Consider the following 23267-nt stretch of genomic DNA (forward strand, 5'->3'; position numbering starts at 1 on the left):
GGCTGATGGATGGATCCAATACATGTTCTCTCATGGTAGATGATACCAGCAATGAAAGGACCATGCACTGCTTGCAATGGCAGGGCTTGTTATGTCAGTTAATTGCCATTTGTTGTTAATCAGTTACATAAACCAGCAAATATAGTCTCCATTGACCTGTAAGAGGGGTAATCATTATTTGGCACAGAGTACTGCTCCCTTTAGTCCCTGGGCTCTTGACAGAAGATACAGTCTTGTTTCTGATCCTCTCCTGATTCAATCTGAATAGTGATGGAGTGGAAGCTGTAGTGCTCAAATAGGGCTTGGGTAATATCTCTCAAAATCTTCTGGCTGTCCGTTGTGTCTGCTATAGATAGCAAGCAGAAAATAATCAAAATACATACATTTTTATAATACTTTAAAGAAAAGTAAATGTTTACTGACAGAAACTTGTACCAAGAAGTTCGTTTGAGAAGTGTTTCTTGTCCTTTTTATCCTTCTTTCAGGAACCTCCATGTCAGCAAAAGATTGTTCATTCAAATGTGGTTGGAATATGCAATTTTTGGCAAGAGCTAAGCTAAGAGTAATCACCATAGAAATTCAGTTTGGCAGAAGATTGGAGGAAAGCAGAAATACTTAATAAAGATTAGTTCATCCAGTCAAAGAGTAGCAGCAGTGCCAAGTGATTTGGGTGGCTGATAGACCCTCTGTTTTTGGGAAGTAGGGACACCATGGAGAACTTCACCACTGAACCTGTCCTTGGCCAAACACAGGTGGATTTTTTTTCTTAAATAGACCTTAATATATACAAAGCAAACATATGGATGAGAAAATTGATCTGGGTAGTGCACAATTTGTCAACTGGGATAAGAATTACAGTTTAAAAAATATTTTATAATATTAACTATTCCCATGGAGTTTTCTCTACATTCCAAACTATGTTTAAAGATTGTTTTATGACTAGAGATGCATCTGCAATGCAGATTTGCCCTGTAAGTTTTTGTTATAGGGATCAACAGTTTTCAAGTTTGACAAATCCACTCCAGAATCTATTTGTGAAAAAAATACAGTCTGAAAATACCTTGTGGTTTACTTCCTTGCTTCACAGCCTCTGTAATTTTCAAATTTTGGACTAAGTAGAGGTCCCTGTTGTTTTGGCAAGTTTTCCGAGAGGAGGATTTGAGAGCTTTTCTTGTTATTGTTGTTGGTTTTGTTTTTCCAACAAAATCATGCCAAGTTTTTTAACAAGCAACTGATATACAGTCAGTTTCATCCAAATCAGGAAAGACTGACCTTTACTAGGCAGCAGCTGAATACTTACTCCCTGCTTACAGAAATTTACTGACCTGTGGCAACGTGAGCAGACAGAGCAGTTTGATTCATTGTCAGAGACCAAAGATGAAGGTTGTGAATAGACTCCACTTTCTCAACTGCTAAAATTCTTGCTTTCACTTCATCATAAGCAAATCCTTTTGATGTTCCTGAAAAGGAGAAATTGATGGGAAAAGAATATTTTAAGGAATAGAAATGATGATTGATAGAGGAAAATGCATCATGAACCTTTATTCACTTAAGATGTATAATTTTTATAAAAATATTTAATGCTTTGAAAGCCCATCTATTTCAGAGTTCACTGTGCTATTTAATCCTATCCCTTGTTATACACTTGTCCGTGGAAGGTGTAGACTCATGCATGTTTTAGGAGATACCCTGAGGGTTTAGTTTACATAGGATGAGCTATTTAACCAGAACATGTCCTAGTTTTGCACCAACATATTTTGTGAGTGCAGATTCTATGGCATCACTTGAACACCTCTGGGTATTTTGTCCTCAATACATTCACACAATAGAGAAGCATCTATTTAGCAGGGAAGGAAAGGTGAATGTAAAGATTAAAATGTTTTGACTCAGGAATCTTAAGTGAGATTAGATCCCAGGTCTAGTTATTGAGTAGCCAGTGGTTGTTTTCCTAGACAAGCCTTCTTACAATACATGATGGTGGTGACCATCATTCAGAGTGAGTACAATTGCGACAGGATGAGTTGCAACATGAAATTCAGAGTTTAATTTAAGTCCAAATTTGAATAAGAAGTTTAACAACACATAATCCCTGGAGTGAGGCCTGGGAATTTGCAAATGCATGTGAGCAGCTATGAGCTAGGATGCTCATCATGATCTGCTTGGATCAGTAAACTGAAAAATATTTTTAATTCCACCAGTTATGAAGTAAAATAATGATGAACACAGTATTGGTTAATTTTGTCTTTCATACCTTAACTGATACTTATTTATAATTGTCAATGACCTCAGTGTTGTATGCTTTGTCCTATCCATTTATTACAAGAATGATATGCTCTATGGAGTACTGACTTAATGAGCTGACATGCTCATGCTCTTTTACAGAAAACCACAGACAGTCAGTGCCTACTTGACACAGTCAGTCACAGGGGCTGTGGAGCTGATGGTCTGGGACAAGGTTGGATGCATAAGAGCCACCTCCAGCGCCAGCTCCAACATCCAATTTGTCTTCAGAAAATTCTGGGCAGAATGCTATTTAGGAGAGAGGAGCCTGGTTTCAGAGCCCTCTCCAGGAGGACAGTGTAAAAGGTCTTGCTGCAAGCAGGATCAGAGCACTGTGATTTTGGCATGTCAGCACTGCTTATGGAAGCTGGGAGTCGCTGCTGAGAAAGAGACTCATAGGTGTCAGGGGTTGCCAGACCTTCCTGGTAATTTGATTTTTTTTCAGTAATGAAGACATCTTCTGATTTTTTGACAGCCAGAATACAGCCAGTTGCTGCACTCTTGTCTAGGTACACTTCTACATGGATGTATCTCTATCTCACAATCACTGAAAGCAAAACAACGCTAGAATGAAGCTTTACTGTAAAACAATATTGGAAACATTATTTCTTGAAACAAAAGTAGATGCAAAGTGAAAGAGAGAAGTAAATAGCCATGCAGACAGTCATACTGAGTATCCATTAAAAACCTGCACCATTAGAGCTACTTTTCCCTTTAATCCTTCTGTTTTCATGGCTGAGAAAGAGGTTGCATTATATTATTCAGTGTGAGGAAGGCAAAAACATGCCTCTGTGAATGCTCAAGTCATTTGGCCTTACAAATCAAATGTTCAAGCCCATAGCTGACAGGATTAAATATTGCTAAGCTTAGTTCTTCTTGCTGCTGATGTACCGAGAATTGTCTATTCCAGTGCACTTGAACATGACTGGGAAGGTCCAATAGCTTGCTTTTCTAGACTGGTGTAACTAAAAATCTTTCAAACTTCTGCCTCTTGCACTCAATCCATTTAACAGAAACAGTTCAAGGCACAGTCTTTTTCTTTTCTTTTTTTTTTTTCCACAAAGACTTTTATTTCACACAAGTAAAGGAAATACACAATGAATGAGGTGAGTAGGCATCTCATATGCCAAAATGGTGATAAAAAGCAATGCTACACATTCGACAGACAAAAGCAACTCAGAGCTCATTAGCAAAACACCAATACACTGATTTTTACAGTTTTGACTAAAATTAAAAGTAGTTTAAAGTATGATCAGAATCTTAAGAATATTGGAAACTGATGTAGAAGTGTGTTATTATAATTTTTCAGCACATATAAGCATTATGGAGAAAGAGATAGAAGAAAACAAACCCAAAATATAAGTTTATTGATTCTGGAATCAGGTCCTACCTTCCATTAGCACAATCAAAATATCCCTTAAAATGGTGATGGTAGTTGCCAAAACAAAGATGGAAAACACAAATGTGCAGATTGGGTCAGCTATTTTGTATTCTGGCTAGAAAAATATGAACACATCACTTTGTTAATTTCATTTTTGTTTGTTATTGGAATTTTTAATTAGTTAATATCAAAAAATAATATATTCAATTCATCTAGTACAAAATGAGTGCTGGCCTCCTTTGTCAGGGAGCCTCAGCCTCAGTACAGAAAATGAAGGTGCTACAAACGACAAAGTGGAGAGACACTGAAGTATCCGCTTGGAACACTAAGAAGCAAGTGTTACACTCTCAACAGTCATTTCAGTTCCCAAGTATAGTTCTCTTTGACTAAATTACAATGTGTATCATTAAGACAGAGGAAATATTTACAGAGTACCCGGTGTCACAAAGCTGTGAAAGTAACACTTATCCTTAATTGCAAGGAAGGCAAGTGAACTAATAAAACTAACCTTAAAGAAGATGATAAGTGCGCTAATTAGCACACTAATGCTCTGGAATAGGTCTCCAACGGCATGCACAAAGGCTGCCCGCAGGCTGACATTGCTCAGAGCTGGCTTTTCTCGAGGGGCTGACACGTGTTCCCTGGTTTGTGCCCCATGGCTGTGCCCGTGGCCGGTCTGGTGCAGAATCAGGCTTAGTCTGCAAGAGACGTAAAGCTGCAAATACCAGCGGATATACTGCATCTCTGAAAGCAGTGATGTCACACACATCATCACCCCTCTCACTTCTGAATGCTGAACGGTAAAATCTGACACATTAGGTAGAAATACATACAAACAAGAAAGTCTGTGAACAGGGTAATTAATGAGACCTCATTTTCTACAGAGTTCTTGAATATTCTGACATCGAATAAAAAGCGAGATGGAGATTAATCTTTTCCTGGAATTTTGCCTTCTCAGTGTGGCAGCTAACAGAAAGTAGGAGAGCAACTGCAACTTTCAATGAGAAGCACGATCTCTCTTCTCTGCTCCTTTCCATATCCTCATGAACATCATAAGTACTTAATATTTTTGAGGCCAATGTCTCTATATAGTTTTTTATTGAATTACAGCAGCAGGCTCAAGTTTCAAATATTATATGGAGAGGAAAACAAAATAACTTACAGGATGTTGGCGAGCACGGCAAAAGCAGAGGTAACGAGCATCACTGTAGTATCAATATCGTAATCAGGGTGTAGCAGCCTCATGCTAGCCAAATATATCAACACGCCAGTCACCATCCAGACAATTATCATAGACATCAAAGCTCCCAGAATTTCTAGGAATAAAACAATCTGATTTTAACAGTCAGAACAGAAATGCAAGAAATTTTAAGAGGTTGATGGTAATGGTTCCAGACTTGTTGAGCTTTATAGCCAGGAGACTGGCTTCTTGTATGTTGGCAGAGAATGCATACAAAGAATGGGCTAAACCCCTTTCTGGTCATAGTAAATCCAGTGACTTCCCAGGGCAGCCTTATGCATGTGATAGCCTTACCCTGTTCTACCTGCCCCTACTTTTGGCTCCTTTTCAGTGTTTGGTTTGTGTGTCATTCAAAGAAATTGGAGAGATGAAAAAGATCATTTGGGCAGTTCTGGTAGGAGCAAAAAGAACTATAATGAGAAGGAAGGATAAAAGAGCAAATCTTGTGTAGTTTCCTGGCCCTGATAGTGTGGTGTGAAAACTCCAAAGACCAGCCCTCCTTCCCCAACAAGATTATCTTGATCACAGGAGCAGAAGTCAGAGGGAAGGAGAAAGCCACAGTTCACTCAAACCCACTGGCAGACATAATCCCTGTCCATTACCTTCCCCTCTTTCTGCACACTTCTTATCACTTCACAGTTGAGAAAAGCAGTAACAGCCCCCAAAGAGGTCCTGCCAGCAAAACTTATCCTGGAACTCGTCCTGCCAATGCCACAAAATCATTTTTGTGCCACCAGCTGTGATGAGAACAAAAGAAGTTATTTTTTCCCTGGGGCAGCAAAATTTAATTTTGTCTCTATTGGCTCTGAGTTGGGCTCAAATAAATCCAGTCCCCAAGGCCACCTTTTATTGCACTGCCATAGAAGAGGTCCAGGGAAGTGCACATGAATGTGCAGCATGCTTCTAATAGGACGTGGGACTAGTAATTGCCATGTGACTTGAATGGGTAAGTGAGCACAACTGAGAGAGTACCAGGGAAAATGAAAGCTCATAGTAAAGTGAAAGGAAGTAGATAGCCAGAAAGCATTTGCACAGAATTCCACTAACAATCCCTGAAAACAGCTTATGATTTTGAATATATTTTTATGAGGGTCACCCCTTTTGCAGCAGTCCAGGCTCCAAATACTTATCAAATAACCATTTTATTCTAAAACTGGCAAATAACAAATGAAAATGCACTGACAGGGGAATCTAGTGTTGCTTAAAAATAGAGAGAAGCTCAAATAAAGCATACAATTTTTTTTCTGCAGGTTACAGGTTGAAAGTGCAAATTTGGCTCAACTGAAGGTGTTGATGGCTGTGCTGTCATGGGCATGAAAGCAGCCAACAGCTTTTATGAACACCTGTGTTCATATCTGTGTGGATGTGTGCATATCCTCCACAACAGAATATGTTAGAATTCATCTTTACCTACATAGGTGAAAATACATATTAATTTTCAATGTGTTATCTTAGCAAAAGTTTAGCTAAGTTTACAGACCAGTTTAGCAGCACTCAGTTCTCAGGTAAATTTCTTTAGAACTACTATCACTAACAGAGTACAGCAAACAATAGTGTAGGATTGTGTGGGAATCTGTGAATCATAGCAGAGGGAAACTGAGGTGCAAGAGAGTTTTTGTACCTGGAAGTAGGTTTGGCTCACACTATCAGTCTTACTCAATTTTGTGCTTCAATCTATGTTGCTGAAAGTAGCTGCACTGGTTCTGGCTTGGAGGGCAGGAGGCATTCACATGGCCTCTGCTAAACCTGAACCGTGTCATACAGTCTTTTCATGGCAATATCTATCAGTCTGAGAGAAGCAGTGAACAAACAGCTTCCAGTATCGTGGAGGGCTGCACATGTAAGACCTTGGTAGTCAGTGAAGAGTGACTTTGTCACCTGACTGCCCTTGGCTACTCTATTAAGGTACCCATCTGCATATTACACTGGAAATATAGCTGAGAAAATAAGCAAGAAACAGGATAGCAATCATGGAATGCAATTAAGTAGCCTCTAACATTTGATATAGGGCTCTCTTTGCATACAAAAAGGCAAGAAAGGATTGATTTTGAACTTCTGCATTGCAATGAAAAAGAAATAATATAATTCAGACTGAGGATGAAGTTACATGAGGTGGCTGAACCTGCCTACATCAGCAAGAGAGAAGTCTCTCACTTTTTTTCCCCCAGGCTAAGAGAGCATAAACACAAAAAGTAATGAATGATTTACTGATGGTAAGTAGTAGTTCTCTAAGGCTGCAAAATTCAGCTGTGTGTTGTCTCTATAATACCAGCAGTGCTTGAGTAATACTGAACCTCCCTCTCACCCAGTTTGTTTCCAGCAGAGTTGATAGAATATACTTAGGGAGCTACATAAAGACAGGATGAGCATGGCATATGTCTTCCCTGGTACTTTCTGTGGCTACAAACAACCTTGGCCTACAGACATCCTGAGCCAGAAGCTGCTTCTGGGCCTTCATACTGAACATCCTTGATGTTCAGTATTTATCATCTGAGTCCTTGGTTCGGGTGCACAGGTGTCTAAAGTCATTTGAGACACATTGGCATCTCCATGTATGGCTTAACACAAGGTGTATAATTTATTCATAGACTTCTGGAGTGGCAGCTGGATTTCAAAAAGCACAAATCATCCACATACAAGCAACTAAACTGAGTCCCAAGACATCCAGCAGGAGACTCACTTCCAGACTGAGACAATTAAATTGAAATGTCTGCCTGCAGGTGTGAGCTAAGCTACCTTTATGAACAATGGATGTCAAATTAATGGTGATTGCTCCATTGGCTGACTGGGAACACATACTAGTTTCTTAACTATGAGTGTCTGATCACATTTGAGATGCCCTGGTCTTGTGCTTGGCATCCTGTGCAGTCTCCTGCGGGACTTGTGCGACAGCTGCCATTCCCATGCATAAGACAGACATTCTAGGGACGTAGCACTAGACTTCTATGTTTATGCAGTTGAATGGAGTCTACATTTCTGTTGACTGTATCAGACCCTGTATTTATATGTGCTCGTGTATATGTAGCATTGGTATTTAGGTGTCTAAATCTTGAACAGACTCATACTCCGAGAAACTTTTTCTCATGGTTAATGTTTTGCTGGTGTCTTGTCTTTGTAAAAACACTTGTGTTTGATTATCGGGCTTTTGATATTAGGTGTCATTGGTAAAAGTATTGATTTTGGTTAAGGGTAGAGTATGTTAAAAATCTGCCTGTGTTTGCATCTGATAAAAACAAGCAATGATAAAGAGAATTGCAGAGAGAGGATCTAGAAAAGGGTAAATGCTAAAGGATCTCACTTTTCTACAAATGTAATGTTGACTTTTTAAAATAATTTAATAATTTTCTTTATAAATAGAGGAAACCTTCATTTTTATGGGTATCACTGCTTTGATAGAAACTTGTGTTTCTATCATTACAGATTGAGGGCTTAGTCCTCCTCACACTCAATTCAATGAGGGAAATTGCTGTTACCTCAGCCAAAGCTAGCACCAGCCCAAAACTATAGTAAATAGTAATCTGAAAGACACACTTGTAGATAAGAGATGCTCTTTACTTCTTTGAAGCTCACTGTCTTGCTGTTTGTCTTGAGTCCTGGGGGCTTTGAGAGCATTAGTGTGCTGTCTCTAAATACCTGCAGAACTGTGTTGGACATCAGCACGTTTTCCAGCCCCTGGTTATGATAATCTACCTTTCCCTTTCCACATGTCCATACTGTGAGATGTTTGCTACCTGCTCGGTGCCACCCAAAAGTTAGTTGTTTGGTAGGAGGTTTGGAGGCAAGCCACAGTGAGAAGAGGCTGATCAAGAAACTCGTCAGGTCCACCAGGATGTGTGCCGCATCCGTGACCACCGCCAGGCTCCCGGCGATCTGCCCACCTGTGTGAAACACACATCCGCATCATCGCTCTGGTCAGAAGTTTGAGTCAACCAGATCAGACTCAAGACCTGCTTTGCTGGGAATAAGAGGGAACACTCAATTTTCAGTCATCATACACAAGACTCAAACCACTTCAAAGATCGTTTCGTTTTCTACCTCATTCATGTAATAAAAGGTATGAATTAATAGAAACACATAAGCCAAATTTCTTTGTGAGAAAGAGAGACCTAAGAACATTAAGAGTTGTGATACATTAGTTCTGTGGTTATTTTACTGTTGGACTGTTTTACTGTGACTATTTTAGTATATTTTAGATTTCTTCATGAAAAGCTGTATTAGGAATCATTTTTCCAGTATTGTCCCACTATCTTTTCACAGAACACTGATATTTTTATGTATGTACAAACATTCAGAGATGTAGCTTATGGGATTCATTTCCTATTTGTTATAGGAAAATATGCATGTTCTTCCTGAGGTTTGGGTGGCTGGATGCCTGACTGTTTATTTGTCACAGGCAACACTAAAACAGGAATACATGGAAAGGTCCCAGTAGAAAGCCTGTGATAAACAACTAACCATTTTAGTGAGGGCATGGAGAAAAATGTTCTGTTTTCAGGACTAATCTATCATTTTGCATCTGTAATGCATGATTTAATTTTCCTGCTAAAGCTCAAAAAATGTGGCTGAATATAATTTTATTTTGCCAGGGTTGGGTTTTATGTGAATTCTAAAGAAAAAACCCCAAACACAAAATTCAAACCATTTTAGGTTATTGTAATCCACATTTCTTTTACCCACTAAGCCAAATATCATTGTTTTGCCAAATTCTTCTAACCATGTCTCAGAGCGAAGGGCAAACCCAGATGAACTAAAAGTTTGTTCTAAACTATCCCCACTGCTGGTGGCTGTAGGAGAAGACAAGGATCACAGGCAGGACTCATTACATGTCCTGCCAACTCATTACAGCAGGAGAATCTTTTCATCAGAGTGCAAATGTAGAAAAATGGAAATGTGAAATAATAGAGCCAAAATATCTAGTTTCTGCATTTGGCAATACATTTCCATTCTTCAGTCATTTAATTAATTTCAGCTCACCCATTTCTCCTAACCACAATCCATATGAGAATCAATGAGTCCTGACAAACTTGGTAAAATGACTCATTCAAACCTTTGGCAGGATACCACTGTCAAAGGGACATGTAGGCACATCTCTTGTTTCCTTATAGATGCAAGGTCTTCATGCCAGCAGGATGGACTGTTAAATTTCCTCCTGTATGCAGATTTTAGATTAGAATACCAAACATCATATGTTTTGTCACCACAGGAGAATGTATTTTGCGCATATAAGGCATATATTATTTTTCTCCGTTGCCTCCCATTTACAACTGCCTGAAAGTTACTTCCCAGAAGGGAGTAAGCATGGCTGCAGAATCTGGGGGCACCTCATTCCTTGCAGTAAATTCAGCAGAACAGATATTTCCCAGGACATGCACAGGTATAAATACACATATACTTTTTGGTCATGACACAGGTCTTAGACTTTCACTCTCAAGTGGGAGGCAGTTTTGCATAGCAAAAGGAAGAAGGCTTGTCTCACAGTGCACAGATGTTAACAACCAAGGCAGCAGCTATCTTTCAGTAAACAAATATGTAAAACACAAGCTGCATGCAAAACCCCATCGCATTTTAGACATTGAATTTCCATATTCTGTGGGACAAAAGCTTGCTTCTCAAAAGCTTGCTTCTAGCCTTCTGCCTTTGAAAAATGTTTGCAAATTTTTACTTTATGTATTGTTGGTGTAACTAATGCCTTGGGTGAATTTCTGAGATCTCAGTCTGCTTATCTTAGCAACTTGGTCAAGTCTTTATATTCTGTTCTGACATGAGGATGCAAGCAGGGTTTGTCTTTCTTTCTAGTGCCCAAATGGAAATGAAGTACTTTGAAATCCACGTTTGGTCCGTAGCCACTAAAAATCTTTGGAAACTACTTTCATATCAGGGCTTTACATTAGGTGCTATTGGTTTGACTGATATCTCCAAATCTATGGAGATTGTGATGGGTCTGCTTTAGAAGAATGGAAGATGATTGTCTTTCAAGGACAGTTAGTGTATCAGGCTCAGCTCTTCTGGGACAGCAGTAATGGCAAGCAGAGATGGCTTGAGCAAAAATATCATGGAAATACCTAGGCATTCAAAGAAGCACAACGTTTCAACCTCTCTGAGAGGGATGTAGTTTTGTTTCTTCTGTTTAACATAATAATGCCCGCAGAAGCTGTTTACCCTTAGAGTAGAAGGAAGGGGAACATATCCTTTACTTTCAAGAGTAAAGCCTGTGTAATAGTTATAGGCTTTTACTGCCCTGTATCAATACTCCCAACAAGGGGCCTTTATGGCTTATTATTCCCTACAATGGATGTTTATAGCTTTGTATACCACAAGCAGTAGAAATTGTCAGTCACTCAGTGGTCAATCATCAGGCAGAGGCAGTCTTGCTTAATGATTAAAAAAATTAAATGTATGGTTCATAATTACAAAAATCTCCATAGAGTGCTGTCTGTAACTGCAGTTAATAACTGGTTTGTCAAAGTTTAATGGTCTGAAGCAAAATGGTCTTCAAGCCTGTTACTTAAGCTGTCACTGCAAAAAAGCTGTATGATTCATTAAGCAAAATGAAACATTTAGTTAACATATCATCTGTCCTTCCAATTATCCTCTAGCATTGCTGCATTCACCAAACTTAAGCCTACTGATTATATGGTTTTGTTAATAATGCATTACTTCTGGCACTGGAAATTACTGCATGGGGATTAGCAATATGCATGGGTTTTCACGGGGGAAATGCACGTGACCTACAAACAACAGGGCTTCATGCAGATGGAGAGCATGGGAGGGAATAGTTTGAGAAGTCCCTGCTGGGTTTGGCAGCCAGGGGAGAAGGCAGAAATGCAACAACTCTTTCAGTGCCTCCACTTCTCACCTGTGGGGAAGACAAAGCTTTTCTCTTTCATTTTCATGGGGCTCCAGAGGTCCCTGAGCTAGGAAAGTATGGGTTTCAGAGGCCTTCCTGGCTGATTTTTGTTACATTTCCTGGAGCACATATGGCAAAAGTCTGTGGGATTCCTCATGCCTTTCCCTACCTCACCTCACTGTGGAGAAGGGCAAGTTAAAGAGCCAAGAACTATTAGGTGGACATAAATATCACAGAATCCATGGAGAGAGCAGACCAGTGGGACAAAAAGAAAGCTAATGCTGTATGAGCAAGCCAAATACTTATACTGGATATTGTAGGATGGGTCCAGAAGTGAAAGCTAATTAGGTGGGGGAATAATCTTCCATTGATCCAGAGACACACCAGCAGGCCAATTTAAAAGATAAACGTGCTCGATATAAATACATTGACTTAACTGTAGAAAAACAGATGGCAAATCTGGCCCTGGATTTCCCTGGATTTTGTGAAGATTCTTGCATTTATTATCAGATTATACTGCTAGCAACCTTCATCAATGCTGAGTCTTGTTGGCCGAGATAAATATGTAAAATCCTTTAATCTTTAAAAAAAAAAAAAATCCAGTTTATTAGAAACCTTTTGTGACATGATGCTTAGACATGCTAGTCACTTCTAGTCAAGTTTAAAGACCTGGGAGAACAGTTCAGGCTATTAACTGATCTTTGTATTCCTACCCAGATGCAATCCTTGAATGAATATATAAAGATACTTTGATAATTTCACTTAACACCCCCACACACACCCCTCCCCCATGATTCTTTTAATGACTGGTGACAAAGGAGGTTTATATAATCCCAGGTGGGTTCACCTCTGTGCACTGTGGGTCCCTGCAGGCACAGTGTACAGAGAAGGCATGAATGTGGCTGTGCTGGGCACCAGACTGAGCTCTCTTTGAACACACATACTCCCCTGTTATCTCAGCAATCATGAAGAAGATGCAAATTACTGATGCTACACAGAGCTTCCTCCTGGCTTGATGCTGCTCCCTCTTTCTGTTCTCATAGGCCTGTGAGTAGCCGTGACAGTGATATGCTGGATTAGCTTCAGCAACTTCTGCTTCCTGCTGCTGCCTGTCTTCATTTAAATTCTTCTGAAGCCAGCTCATCCTTCAGGATAGAAAGAAACAGAGGTTAAAAAAGAAAAACCCTGGTTATTTGGGCTTCTAGCCCTGCAGACCCAGAAACTATGTAATTAATTTCAAAGGATAAAAGCAGAGTTGGGAACAGCAGCACAGGCCACAGAAGAGGCTTGCTTGCACAAGCAGGTCTCTGTGGGAGGGAGCTGCACATGAAATGACTACTCTGGTTGTGTTTCCCAGCTCTTTGGGCTCTCCTACATCATTTAGCAGTTTATGAAATGCAGGGTGGCTTTCTTAGGCTGTGTATTTCTTGCACACCATATGATTTTCAAAAAGTCGTACCTCATGCGAATAGTTACCAAATTCAGCATATCATGGAGACAATTCTACTGAAAAATTCAGGATTTTATTCCCAATAGCTTTGTCAGGTAGACCAGTAAAAAAATAAAAACTTTTTCTCAAATATAAATGGCTAAAGATATTTCTCTCCTTTCTTTACATGCAGAACTATTTTATCTCAAATTTCCAGATATGTACAAAAACTACCAATATTCCTGCAGAACATGAGCATAGAAAATTCAAAGGTATTTAAAAAATCAAAGCAATAATTTTTTCATAGTATGCTGACCCCTTTGTGCCACCGCTTTCATGGAATAGTGAGAAGTTCAGTAGAAGTGGCTCTTCAAGCATTTCTTCATCACAAGGTGATTTCCCAGCCAAATCTACTCTGCCAAAAAGCTTCAGTGTTGTCCCTGTCAGGGTTCCTGCACAGCAAATACATAGTGGGGATAGAGAGGTCCTAGGCCATTGCATTACAACTGTGGGAGCTCCTGGATTGCCATGACATCTGGGGCTTTCACTAAAGTAACCCAGAGACTGTCCCAGGGGAGCCACCAGGGTGGTTTGGTGAGCAAGGACGTTCCCTTCTCTTTACCTTTCAACTGAGAAAAACCCAAAGGCTCACTCTGTCCTAGAAAGCTCGACTGAAAACCATTACATCTCTTCAGATAAAACATTTGTTGCCAGAGCTACTCCTGATGTGATAACCGTGTATTGGGACTGTGGCATCAGAAGGTGAATTCTGCTGAGATGCACATACATAACATCCATATAACCATGAGCTGCAGCTATTTGAGGTCTGGATGTGCAGGGCCTACCCAGGAACACAGCAAACTCCACTGCTTTATTTCAAGTCTGAAATTAGCCTGGAGGCAGGATGTGGGACTAGGCTTAGCTACCCCAGTAATAACAGCCTCTTTTCCCCATTCTGACTTCAGACTTTCCTTTGGGACACAGAAGAATTGTTTCTTCAGCTAAGTGAAGGAAACCTGTGGTCCAGGAAGTAAGATGGATCCAAGTGACTATCTGTAGTGTTTCTTATCATTGAAGTGTCAAGATGCCTAAAATCTTGCTGGAAAGAAATCAGCTGGTGGCTGCCAACCTGCAGTAGTCAATGTCAAGAAAAAAACAGTACTGAAATCACAAGCTTTTTCCAGCTGCTTTTTATGGGCAGCCTGAGAGGGCTGCAGCTGCTCAGCGGGTCTGAAGTCCTGCCAGATGCCCCACACCAATGGGCGGGAGGCAAAGGCACCTGCAGAGCTATGGATGCCTTGGCCTTTTGTGTTCACCAGCACCACAGAGGTGCTGGCAAAAGGAGAAAAGCTGACCCACCTTGGCAGCCAAGCCCTGCAACTGTAGATAATCAGTGTGGATTTGGTTTTGTAAATATTATTGAGATGTTCCAAGGATGCAACATTCCCCTGAGTCAGCCCATTTCCCAGCCTGGTTAGCATGTGGTCTCTGTTTGCTCAGTGAAGGCGACTGATTCCCCTTGTATGTGAGGAGCTTGTGTGAAAGAGCAACTGGTCAGATTTAATGCCTGGTGCTTGGAGACAGTGAGTTTTCTTAGTCCTTTTGTCAGCATTTTTCTTTATTTTCCTCACAACAATGAATAAATGGGAGCTGGGCTGTCTGGGGAACGGGCTACCCGTCTGGCAGCTGGGGTCCCCACTAGCCAGTCCTTCTCCAGTCCTTTAGTTTTACATTCATCAGGGTCCTCATGTGTCACTTTTGTACAGTATTTTCCTGATGAATTAGACACAGAAGGTACCACAAATTAATTCCTTCCAGATGGCTGAATAAAATGCTGCAGTTCTCTCACTCTCCCCTGGAGATCAGGGCAGGCAAGATTTTCTTTATCGTGATCTCTCTCTGGAGTTAACTTCCAATGCTTTTCTATAGTTTGCATGTAAAATTAATTTCCCCTTACCTCAATTTTCATCAGCTGGCATTAAATGTTAAAATCATCTTAATTACATGAGTCACGATCAGCTCAACAGCCTGTCAGGGCAGGGATGGCAAAATTGCAGCTGCATATTTCTGAGCCACCAAATCCTTTCCTTGCTGTTAACAAAATAGGTTGCTCTGTGATCCCCCTCCCTTTTTTTTTTTTTAATCTTCAGGTCTCTTTATCAGCTAACAAACCTTGGGGCATCACAGAGGGGCAGGAAAGCACTATCCACAGATATTGTTGGACAGATGCAAAAGCAAACAGAGAAAACATAAACCCACAAATGTCACTTTTTTCTGTCTAAAGGGCACCTAAATAAAAGTGCCCCAGTTGCCAGAGGTGGTGAGCATTCACTGAACTCACAGAACAGCATCTGGCCTGATGAATTGCAAAAACTCCTGCCAGCTCCTGTGCATTATTTTTCTCTTCCAAAAGCAGCCTGCCACTAATTAAAAGAATCTAAGAGGCAATTTTATAAAAGTGTGAATCAAAAGCTTAAGGTGCAAAGATCAGCTCTGTTAAACCAGAAACCCCTTCAGAGTGTGTTAGAGCGAGATGTAGCCTTTGAATATCAGATCTCTGCACCTGCACATTACAGAGTCACAGATTAAAAAAATAATCTTTTCTCCATTTCAAATTCTCTTTTCTTTGTAAAAAAGATAGTCAGGGGAATGTCACAGAAAGGCTCCTACTGAGTCATGCCCAGAAGGGGGAAAGTAAAAAATATTAATACATAGTGCAGATTCCACACAAATCATTAGCAACAGCTTTTTATTACAACTTCCTTTTGTTTGTTTTCACTTGATCTGCTGGGTACCTTGATCTGCAGGCTGATGGGAATAATTGCCATCCTCCTAGACCATTATGAGTTCCCCAGTCAAAAGAGCAAAATTTGGAATCACTGTACTTCCCACAGGAGATCATCTCCTTCACAAGGGAAAATAGTAATTTTCTGGTGCCTGAAAGGATAATGAAACTGCCTTCAGAGCAAAATTTATCAAAACCACAGTCACCTCCCTTATTCTGGCACAATTCTGATTTTGATTTTCAATATTTCCAAGGCATTTAAGACCCTGTTAATAGCCCGGCTGTCCAGTTTCTCATTTTCCTTATTGTGGGTACAAAATAAATGCAAATATTTATATATTTGCCTACATTTAGATGTCTAGTAATTGGGAATTTGTGCCTTGGTTATTTTATTTAATCACATTTTGAGGGCCTGGCCCCATATATATAAATGTATTGTCAGTAAATTTCCTTCTGCAAAACAGTAAAGCAGTAGTTGCCCGGAGATAAACCAAAGGTGTATGTAGCCAAGTATCCAAACTCTGTCATGACCATGAAGGAAATACATAAGGACAAAGAACCAAAAATGAACATGTCCAGAGAGGGACTGCTTCCCAGCTACACAAATCTGGAGGCTGGGAGGTGGCTGAACCAGAGCTCCTGTCTAACAGCCCTTTACAGATCTTTATTCCACAAACCCAGCTGACTTGAAAGTGTTGAGTTCCACAATTTAATTATGATTTGTGTAAAAATAATACATCCTTTGTTACTCTGAAGCTGTCTGCCTGCTATTTTAATTAGTTCTCGTACTGTTAGAAATAATGAATGACTATTCCCTGTTTACCTTCATCACATCATTCATGATTTTATGTATCATTGTTATACCTCTGAACTATCAATTTTCTGAGCTGATGCCCTAACCATTTAATTTCTGTTTCATACCACTTACTATCTTCGTTCTAATTTTCTTTCTGAGATGAAGTGGCCATAATTGAAGTGGGCATAATAGAGATGGCATGTGGCCAGTACTGGGCAGACACAGTCTTAGACATTAGTCCTTTCTACAGGGTCCTAATGTTACCAACAGGAGGGCAAAGGCGATGGGATTGTTTTTGCTAAGTCTGCTAAAATACTATGTGCTACTGGGACAAGCTGGCAAGCCAGTACAAAGGAGATATAACCACAGGGCCCTCAGCTAAAACACTTCAGAAGTCATGAAAAACACCTACAGTTTTCCTAAGCATTGACTTCTGTAAAGCATAATGAGTGGTGGAAAGCCTTTATTTGATGAGGACTCTTTGATCTCGTAAGAGTTTTCACATTGCCTGCAGGAAGGCAAAAAAAGAAGAAAATATTCCCTACGTGCTTGCTATACAAATCACTCTTTACCCGAAGAAATCATCTCCCAGGCTTGCTTCAAACTTTTGCCTATTGGTATGAGCCTGGCAGATAGGAATCAACCATGAGCCTAAGACTGATAGGCAGCAATATCTACGGGTCACCTTAATGCCCTGTCTTAAAACTTTTGCATGAAGACAAGCCCTAAGGTTTTAACACATCTTTTTTTGCTTTCAGAATTGTTCCCCACTCATTTTTTCTCTTGTCTCAGAGACAGAATAAAACTCAAAACCTTGAGACTAAAAGCCTTGAGTTTCACTGTGTGATGGTATTCAAATTCCCACTATAATGACATATAAAGGACATAATCAGAAATTCAGAAAATCATGCTGAATCAAGCCAAAATCTAGTTCACAGTATAACTGGCACAATCAGAGGTAAATTCACAGATTTATGAAGTGGGATATTGAATATTCACTGATTTTATATTACACTGATCTATTGCCAGCAAGAAATAAAATCATCTGGCCTGTCTTCATTCCTGGAAACTTCAGGAATTTGGTTGAGCTATTATCTAGACTGTGATAAGTGGTTATCTAGATCACTAGATAGGTGATAATAAATAAAAAAATAGCATAATAAATGGCTAATAATTGGAAAAACTTATCTCTCTTACCACTATAACTGATTGTGAAAAGACCATGGAAAACCATCTTAGACACCTAGTTCAGACCTAATTTAAAGAGAGATGATACAAATATCTCTTTGAATGACTTACAGACAACACTTGTTGCATGAAGCGGGAGGTTCTGAGCGCTCAGCTTCAGACCCTTTTATCATTATGGTTCATACCCTTCCTCGAGCTTGGTGGGAAGTGGTCTCCTCTCCTGAAACCCATCCTGTGTAATGTCTTTGTCTGTTACCTGTAGGAGGAGGTGTAGTGCACCTGGTCACGTTGGTAGATGATGCCAACCTGAGGGTGCAGCTGATAGATTAGAGGACAAGGCTGCCATAAGCAGGTTGGAGGAAGGGGTCAACAGGAGCCTTCTGAAATTTTACAGGGGTGGATGAATCAAAAGTAATGCACATGGGACAGACAGACTCGTGAGACCACATCTACAATGTTGTTTCCAGTTTTGGTGTCCCTAATGTGAAAGATCAATAAAGTGGTGCAGGTTCAGTAGAGGGTAACTAGGATGGTTAAAGGTTGGAGCACTTCTGCAGGGACTGGACTTGTCCAGTCTAGAGAAAAGGTGGCTCCACAAGCACCTGGCTGCAGCCTGCCAATATTTTTGAGGAAGCTATTGAGAAGATGGAGCTTTATTGCTGTGCATGGAGGAAGAATGAGGTCATTGGTCCTAAAGTGAAACAAGTTCAGACTGAATATGAGGAAAAAAAGAAAAAAGACTGTGAGGTTAATTCAGTATGGGAGCAGATTGCCCAGAGAGGTTGTGCAGCCTCCATCCTGAGAGATTTTTTTCAAGACTTGACCAGAGACAGCCCTGAGCAACCTTGTTCAATGGCTTGGCTGACCCTGCTTTGAGCAGGAGGTTGGACCAGAGACCTCCTTGAGGTCCTTTCCAGTGTGAATTATTCTTCAAGCTTACAACTGATCTGTTTTTCAGAGGGCTCAGTTAAAGCCCGTCCCCTTGTAAGCCTTTCAAGTTAAGCATGGGAAACCTCAATGCACCCAAATCTGCTAGTGACTACAGAAGGCCTGGCATGTGCAAAATACCCTCCTCCAGCCCTGAGTACAAGGAAAGGGGTTTGCTTTCAGGCTTCCTACTCACATGGTCAAGATAAAACCAGTTTGTTCCATGTGTATCGTAATGATGGCACGTGTCAAGAAGAAAGAAGCTGGAGGATGGCAAAGAAATATGCAACCTGTATGCAAAATAAAGTCTGTAGAAAGCATTAGAGCTGTTCATTAAGCCTACACATGGGAAATGGAAAAATGTGTTAATTTATACCAAAGGCTAAATGAGCTTATTGCTACTGATCAGCTTAAGACACCTGAAGCTGTGCAGGCAGCTGGTCTGTGTAAGCCCAAGCCCAGTGGGCTGCATGCCCTGATGGGTTGGCTCTGGCCCGTGGGCAGGCACCCTGGGTCACTGGGCTGGCACCTCAGGTAGCTGGGCTGGCAACCTGCACTTCTGGGTTGTAATGGGGAGCAGGACTAACCCTGGGCTGCCAGCTCTTCCCAAAAGGAGGGAGACTGGCTCTCAGTCCCTGTTTCTGGTTATTTCTGGGAATGGACAGACTAATTAGATTGTGCAGTTAATCAGATTTCATCTGACAGAAAAAGCCAAATGGAGGTGCAGCACAAAAGCCACATGGCTGGATGACAAGTCCTCCTCATTTTGGAGAGCTCCATCACTCAGCCACCTCAGGACTGCTACTGGGGAACCCTCCTGGGACCAGCCCTCCAGCTCAGGGGCTGTTGGAGGTAGCTGCAGCCATCAGCCCAACAATTGCAATTGCTGCAGTAATTCACCCCAACTAACTTCAACCCTAAATTAAGAAATAATTATCAGAAACAAATCAACTCCCCCAGAAGGTGAGTCAGCTCAGAGGGGAGGATCAGCTGCCAGGTATTCTTTCCCCCAGTGTGCATCCTACCCCTCTTCTTACCAGGAATATTCCCTGTTACCAGTGATCCAGGGAAACCAAGGGCTTCCTCAGAAGGCAGCCTAACAGTTGCCCCTGTCTCAGGATTTGTCCAGAATTGTCCTTGGTGTCCAGAGGTGGTGAGAGACCAAAGGACCTCAAGCACTGAAGCTCTAATCACAAAACTGCAAACTTTCAAAAAAACTCCGAGAGTCTTCAGTAACTAAAATGAACTGCAGAATCATATGGGATCTTTCTGAAATATAAATATTACCACAAAAGTCATTTTGGACAGTGCCATGTATATTTATGGAGCCACATAGTAATATTTAAATAATAACCCAGACATTCAAACGACTAAAATACGATGGCAGTGACCCCAGTATAAGAACGTGGAGAGACAGATTTCCATTGGAACTGACAGTGTTTACGCCAAGTTTCTGTCCCACGCTTTTTAAGAGAGCCAGGCAATAAATAACCTGAAAACCAATGAGATAATGGAAATGTCAAGAGGTGCTAAGCTGTAACTGAGCAGCTATTTTCTTTTAAAAACACTTTCTGGTCTGAGTCAAAAGGAAGAATGAAAATAAGTTAAACTGCAAAACTATTTTCTGATGGACATTTATACTAATTTTTTAACCCAAGCTACAGGATATCTTACGTTTTCAGAGGATCTTTCTTCACTCAAACAAGCATTTACTCACAAGATCTCTGGCACATGAGAGGTACTTCAGCTCTAAGTCCAATAGACCATCCAAGGGAATAAAGCATCGCCTTTCTTTCAAACCAAATGGATAATTTAGACATTCAAGCATGAAGGAGCTTTGAATCAAACACGGTGTCAATAGCACGATTATAATTCAACCTAAAATTGCAGCATAATCCATGAGGTTTTGCATCCTACAATAAATCTACTAAGCTTATAAAATACATAGCAGGAGACACTTGCTTCAACAGTAGATTGGTTCAATCCATCACATATGCAGACACATCAGACTGCTGTCTAGTAAATGCTTCAAACATTTAATAAGAAAGTTTGGGAAGGAAAAAAATCAAACAAAACATTTTGAAAGTAGTAAAAGATACTCCCTTTATACACTGTAAAACTTTCTAGGCTTTAACTCCTGCAGTCCCTCAGCAGATTGGTGATCTCTTATTGCTCAGAGACAGAAATGGCAGTGAAGGAAACAAAGAGTTGTGTTACCTGTCTAGGGCCAAGGAGTACTTCTTGGTGTCCCTCTCGCTCACAAGACAAGCTCTTTCAAGACCCTTTTTGGTAGCCATAAGGAAAGTCGATGGGGTTTTGCTTGTTTTTGTTTTCCCCCTTAAACTCTGTTGTCTCTGTTGGAAGAAGATATGGGCAGAAATGTCCTCTTGACTTATGCAGAAGTCTCTGCCAAATAGTTTTAAATGAAAATGTTTTAATAATCTTCTCAATAATCCCACTGCGAGAGAAAGCTGCTTTCCTAGTCCCGATGGCGTCACTACCATAACAACCAGTAACTTGCTGAGCACAGCAGATTGGATGTTTCAGGCCTCACTCCTTGTTTTTCTTTTTTCCCCTCCATGTTTGATGCTGGATATGCTCTTTGGTCACGCGGTGGGTGCGTGCTCTTGCAGTCGTGGGCTGGGGGTCAAGCACAGCGTGCACACATCAAAGTCCTCACACACGCTCGTATGGACGTACAGAAAGGGAGAAGGAAGGTGATTAAAACAGCCCATTTGCCTGGAAACAGTCAAACCCCTGTTTGCCTTTCTGCTTCCTTGGCTTGTGAGGAAAGCAAACCTCCATCACTCCGGCTTTGTGCAAGCCTTTTAATGTAAGCAGTTGCTCTGAAGACTGATTTCTACTCCGGTCATATTATCTCCTAATGGTTTGAAACAGAAGAGACTGCTTACTATTGCCATTTGCAACACAGGTTATTGAAATCTTTATTTCAGCAGGAAGGACTGCAGGTTGTTATTTCTACTTTATTCAGTTTGTTAGTTCTGTCAACAGCCACAGTCCCTGGAGGGGAGAAGACCTCCAGCCTCACCTTTCTCACAGCCTGACCTCAGACATTCACTTCAGCTCTAATGGGAAATTTTGCACCAGTGCTGTCTGTGTTTTACTATATTCTCGGCAGAAACAGACTGTGATTGAGATCCCTACCTGTGCACAGCCTTCACAGAAGAGATTAGCACTAGGCAGTGAGCAAATGCTGGGGGCCGCGCTTAAATTCTGCAGTCTTTTTTACCATGGGTAGCCTAATGTGGATATGATGAGCTGGGATCTCCCCTCCCTTCCACCAGTTCACAGAACACATACTCTGTCTGAGATTCATGAGGGCGGGGGCACATTTGTACATGATATAAATGCAAAAGGTGGGTTTATGTCATCAGAGATCCACATGTTGCCTCCTGCATATCAGCTGTGCGAACATTTCCCTGGAACCTGTGAGCCAAGTAGCTGACTGTATCTCGGGTGCTTTTATGAACAGCCACAGCAGAAATACATGGATTTTTTCCACAATGTGCTATCATCTTTGCCTCTCTAATGCTCTTTCCTCGAGAGCCTTTTCCCAGGTGCTTATACTCACCTATGAACCCTTATTAGTCTCTTTGGTGGAAGAGATCGATTTTATGACTCATGTCTGGAACTTCCTAACTCCTTCTGAACGTTAGAAGGTTGGTCTTTAATGTTTTTTAAAGTTGTTGCCACTTAAAGTTGCTGGACCTGACAATGTGGAATGCTGGCAAGGCTGGTTTGAGAAGAAACTCGCATCGAAGGGTGAATAGTGTGGACCCAGGGCATTTGCAGAAATCTTACAAAACAGAAGTACCACACTTCTTACCACCTCAGAAAGGCCATTAAGTAGAAATTTTATTCTGCTGCCAAGAGGGAGTAAAGCAGGAAAAAGAAGATGGCCTTTCCAGCTGTGCACCCTGGAACCTGACAAAGACTTATAATTCATGCTCAACAAGGGCTTCTGCTGTCTCCTCTTCCCATCAATGTTAGTGTTATTACAGTGTCTCTCTGAGCTTCTGAACTCATCTTTCCTTTAGAAATTACCAAACAGCAACATCCTGTCACAGACTGGAGATGCCTGAAAAATAAACCTGGCCTAGGACCTGATTTACAGTGGATCTCAACCTTTCTAAGGTGCTATGCTGAAGTATCAGGTCTAAGTACCCTCAATTTAAGGAAAATTTAAAATCCACCTCAGAAGGTTACAGATAAAGCCATTTTCTGTTTCAAATCACTGTAACCATGTAACTTTCGTTAGTGAGACGAGTTTCCATCATTTTGTAAAAGGGTCTTGAGCCTCAGGTGCATACCAGCAAAACAAAGCCATAGATCATTCACAGCATTTAATCTAGACTTCTGTTTTGTGTTTATTA

The 23267-nt window shown here is 40.8% G+C and overlaps 1 protein-coding gene across 1 annotated transcript; it reads right to left on the reverse strand.

Annotated features, from left to right (window-relative positions):
* Positions 1 to 200: 200 nt before the first annotated feature.
* SLC30A8 (solute carrier family 30 member 8) lies at positions 201 to 21170 on the reverse strand. Its single transcript, XM_025896029.1, has 8 exons — positions 21091 to 21170; positions 12685 to 12893; positions 8633 to 8779; positions 4824 to 4977; positions 4170 to 4359; positions 3671 to 3776; positions 1326 to 1460; positions 201 to 346 (listed from the first exon to the last, which is right to left on the reverse strand). The coding sequence occupies exons 1-8, from the start codon at positions 21168 to 21170 to the stop codon at positions 201 to 203; spliced, it is 1167 nt and encodes a 388-aa protein (XP_025751814.1).
* Between the last annotated feature and the right edge of the window lie 2097 nt (positions 21171 to 23267).

Source organism: Manacus vitellinus, unplaced genomic scaffold (genome assembly GCF_001715985.3).
Source record: "Manacus vitellinus isolate BGI_N305 unplaced genomic scaffold, ASM171598v3 scaffold_1_pilon, whole genome shotgun sequence".
NCBI classification, from domain to species: domain Eukaryota; kingdom Metazoa; phylum Chordata; class Aves; order Passeriformes; family Pipridae; genus Manacus; species Manacus vitellinus.

Bases quoted from the DNA above. Each gene is read 5' to 3' on its own strand.
- SLC30A8 (XM_025896029.1), bottom strand. From the start codon at position 21,170: ATGGCTACCAAAAAGGGTCTTGAAAGAGCTTGTCTTGTGAGCGAGAGG. The intron at 8,780-12,684 runs GTTCAAAGAGAG...TGTTTCACACAG, and splicing joins GATAACAGGGGAGTATGTGT to GTGGGCAGATCGCCGGGAGC. The intron at 4,978-8,632 runs GTAGCAAACATC...TTTTATTCCTAG, and splicing joins TTTTGGGTGGCACCGAGCAG to AAATTCTGGGAGCTTTGATG.